Raw genomic sequence first — 4479 nt, forward strand, 5'->3', positions numbered from 1 at the left:
AAATACTACGAAATACACGAAATGATTATAATATATATTATTTACATAATTGTTGACGAAAATGGTTTGAGTATTTTCAAAAAAATGTTACGGCAAAGCCAGTGGACGTGTTATTGAACTCAGCTATATGCTTTAATGGAACTTGGTTTAAGACCTAGCAGATTTCGTTCAAATGTAGGCTAGACGATGTTCTCATTTTGTTTCCTTCGGCTCGCTTTGGCAACCATATCGCTCCATAACCAACGACGAATACCACACGCTTCTATGATTTTATTTCGTGCACATGTGTGCTAATATGATTAATCATGTATTACTTTTTTATATTTATGCCTTTTGAGGAAGAATAACAAACAGCAACATAAACAGTGTTATTCATACACACAAAAATAACAAACATTTATTACTATATTGTTATTTCATTTGTTTAGTATTATATAAAAATCAAAGAAACAAACACTCATAGCACGTTTTTTATTCATTCATTTGTTTTTTTATAAAAAAAAAAAGAATTGAAAAAAGCACTCATAACATGTGTGTTATTATATTTATAGTGGTCATTTTGCTACACGTTGTTAGTTGTGATTCCAGATATAGTAATTGTGTAAATCATTCCAATCATGATAATACAAAACTTGAACTACATCGACTAGCACAACTGCCAAACATTTATGTACTGTTATATGGTTTAAGGTAAACAAACCACAGTCCTTTAAAACAATCATACATATGTACAAAATACAACAAGGAATATATCTAAGTTCCAATGCATAATCAATTCCAATTTATAGTTGATTGATATTTGTTCAGCCAACAACAGAATTTCGTTTGGAATAGAGGTTACCCGGTTTACAATACCTCAACATCAAACATTGTCCAAACATTGCACAATTTAACCTATAGGCCTATTTAAAAAACAACAAAAAACATTGCAATTATGACAAACTATTAGTTCTCAACGACCAGATACAAACAATTGCATTAAATGAATATGTATACAGACAGTGGTTACTGCTCAAAGGTACGATTCAACCAGAATAGACACTAATGCCTTCTAAAGCATTGAGGAATTTTGCCCAAATTTAAGTGCCTGGAGTAGAAAGCTAAAATGCGTTTTCGGTAAACACTATATACAACATTGACGGATTAACGTAACATATAATTGGGTTGATAAATAAAGAATTATTAATACGCAGCGATTTGGAAAAAGTGAATAATTTACAAATGATTTCAACGCACCTCATAATTGTTATCTAATATTTAATAGGTCAATATATTACAGGGAAGCAGTACGTATTAAAAACACACTTAAGAACAATACCAATACATTTTCTAATAATATTCAGTCAAGTTACTGCATTGAATCAGTTGTTACAGTTGTAATGATTATTGGAATTCCAAACGACAAAAATCTACATAGTAAATATTTTGATCAATACTGGTTATACAGCATGTATATAATTTGCATCTGGTGCGTTTGTCCGACGATCACTTTGGGCGGATGAGGTATCCACATAGTCGTAGTGGCTGATATTTTCGTTTGAACGAACTTCGTGTCCTTCCATATCCAATAGTGGTGGGGCGTCTTTTTTCCCGATTGCACTTGCAGAGACTCCTCCCTTAAAATGTGAATAAAGCTTAATATAGTATTCATAAAACCGAACAAACACTACTCTGTAATTTTGTAATTTAAGATATTAGATTATCAAGTATTTCGTTAATGTACTAATATCAAACATAAACTACTTATAAATTTTTCACATATATATATAACAGTTCGCTGATTGTAGTTGAGTGCACAATCACATACTTCCCTCAGATGTTTCTTACAACACGATAGCAAAAGTGTTGTATGAAACCGCCTTGATCTCGAGTGGTATGAAGCCACTGAAGGTTTCATCTACAAACAGAGTATATAGTGTACCACAACGCGCTACACCTATCGGAAAACGTCGTAAGTATCCCAATACGTGTATTAAACAAGAATCAATTTCAATTTAAAGCATTAAAACGTTGTGTTTAAAAAAAACAAAAACAAAAAAACAAAAAACATAATCTTATACGGCCAGCAACAGTGAAATAAAATTGAGGTGAAACAATATATGGTTGTTTAGTATAAAATACTATAATTTTGGTTATAATAGAAATCTAACCAGATTGTGAAGCGCAGTAACCTCAATATTAGACTGAACATCATCGTAGACATGTGTACTTCGCTCTCTTACTGTAGGTCTCATTCGGCGTATAAGCGTTTCATAAACTGTGTCAAATATATAAATATTGTCTTAATTATGATGTTACAGTTTTCGTTGGATTAAAAATGTGTGTGTGTGTGTGTGTGTGTGTGTGTGTGTGCGTGTTCGTGTGCGTGTGTGTGTGTGTGTGTGTGTTTGTGTGTGTGTGTGTGTGTGCGTGTGCGTGTGCGTGTGTGTGTGTGTGTGTTTGTGCGTGTGCGTGTGCGTGTGTGCGTGTGTGTGTGTGTGTTTGTGCGTGTGCGTGTGTATGTGTGCAGTGATATTAATATTTCGATTCTTCTGCAAAGATTACGGTGTATTTCTTGGGTGTTGAACATGTTTTTGTACCTTCCATTGTATTATTGATTAAATGACTTTTTAATTTTCTCTTTAAATTATTTGCTCAATTACCATGAGGGTTGCATCGCCTACATAGAAGCACGGTAAACGTTGTTACAAGCACAGCTATAACTGTTCCCGATACGGCGTAAAGGACCGACATATGCCATTTTGGGGTAACAACTAGTGCAGGGTTGGTGGTTGCCTCTGCAATTAGATAACATTTGCTGTTAATGTACTCCAATTAGGCAAGTACGGTTCTGTCTCTATTCTAGTTTGTTGATTTGTTTTGTATAAATTGCAATTTCTTATTTTTATATAATGCCAACTACCGTACCTTTAAAAGATAAAAAATGATAAACAACGAATTAATAAAACATAAGGGATGAAATAAACAATTAAGCTGTTCAGTTTCCATTGGTGACTGAGTTATAAATGCCTGGTTTTGGTGTCATTAAAAATGTTAATTTGAAACGTTATGTACCAACCCTCTTGGATTGTGTCTAAAACTGTCAATAATTTTCTCAGAAACTCCTCTGAATTCCATGCCCTGCAAACGTATGTCTTCTCGCCATACCCAGTATAATTCAGTGTTAATAGGCATTCCTCTGTTTGTTTACAAGTCTTTATTGCAGTGTTATTTTTTCCTTCCCATCGAAACGTCCATTTCCCTATAGTATTGCAGTCGTCAACAAAACATTTGATGATCACTGTAATATTCGGATATAAATCAACAGGTGATGTCGTGTTTAAATTCAGTGTCGGATCACCTGAAATGTAGTATAGACATTGCCAAGAAAGTAACAACGTTTTGTAGAAACTATGTAATATTTCTTTGAACTTCTTTGCATTGTATAGATATGTTTCAAAAATAATACTATCAGGTTTCTGGAACTAAGGCTATATTCTATGTTTAAACGACTATTATTGGCAAAAGTGTGCGGTAAAATAGTTGTTCGAATGTACGATCTAACGTTAAACAATAATCTTTGTGAAATAGATTTCTTTATAAAACAACCGGATCTAAGAAAACAAAACACGACACACACTTATATTACTGATTCTGTTTACAATTCAGAAACACTAAGAAAAAAGCAAATTATACAACATGTAGCTTCTCAAGCTACAAACATTTACCACGAGAAGGAAATATATATCAAGTGTGTAAGACCTTACCTGAATCTCGTCTTTTTAACGTCCTCAAGTACAATATATAATACATATCTTATACAATAAATACGCAAGTTAAACTTACAATTGATAGTGATGTTTTTGCATATGGAATGATCTGCTATTCCAAAGTCGTGATAACTTTTCCTGGTGCAACACATTTCTTTTCCATTCCACAGTTTGTTAGTCTTTGTCACCTTAGCTGTGCTTGTAAAAGTATGAGAAGATCTATTAAACAAATCAGTTTGTTGAATATCAGAAAGCAAAGCATTGCCGACATGTATGTCTATTGCCGGGGCTGGGATAGCATTGCGCACTTCACAGATTGACGTAGAACTTTCTCCATTAAGGTGTTCAGGAACTGTTAGAATGGGCGAGCTACCTTTCTCTGGAATTAAAGCACAAAGATTAAACAAGATTAAATATTAAAGAAGATTAAAAAAACCTAACATACACAATTAAACAAATTAAAGTTGTTCACTATATATCACTTTCTTGCTTACCTACGCTGCATAAAATACCGTGTACTTCGAATGGTTTTTCAATGGCTGCATTTGAAACCTGACATGTCACATTCCGTCTCGACAGTCCAGCCATTTGTTGATGAACGTTTCTGAATAGGTAAAACCCATTGTTCTGTTCGCTTTCAGCAAGAGCAAATGAATCCTGTCCCAGTAAAAGTGCCACTTGTACAGGTTCTGTTCCTTTTTCGGTATGGCAATATATGTCGGAATCTCGA

General features: G+C 33.7%; 1 protein-coding gene across 1 annotated transcript; it reads right to left on the reverse strand.

Moving 5' to 3' along the window:
• Positions 1 to 1439: 1439 nt before the first annotated feature.
• LOC128234513 (uncharacterized) lies at positions 1440 to 4479 on the reverse strand. The gene is made up of 6 exons (XM_052948769.1): positions 4244 to 4479; positions 3826 to 4128; positions 3059 to 3340; positions 2643 to 2777; positions 2151 to 2257; positions 1440 to 1616 (listed from the first exon to the last, which is right to left on the reverse strand). Exons 1-6 carry the CDS (start codon positions 4335 to 4337, stop codon positions 1440 to 1442), a joined length of 1098 nt encoding a protein of 365 aa, XP_052804729.1. The 5' UTR covers positions 4338 to 4479.

Source organism: Mya arenaria, chromosome 5 (genome assembly GCF_026914265.1).
Source record: "Mya arenaria isolate MELC-2E11 chromosome 5, ASM2691426v1".
NCBI classification, from domain to species: domain Eukaryota; kingdom Metazoa; phylum Mollusca; class Bivalvia; order Myida; family Myidae; genus Mya; species Mya arenaria.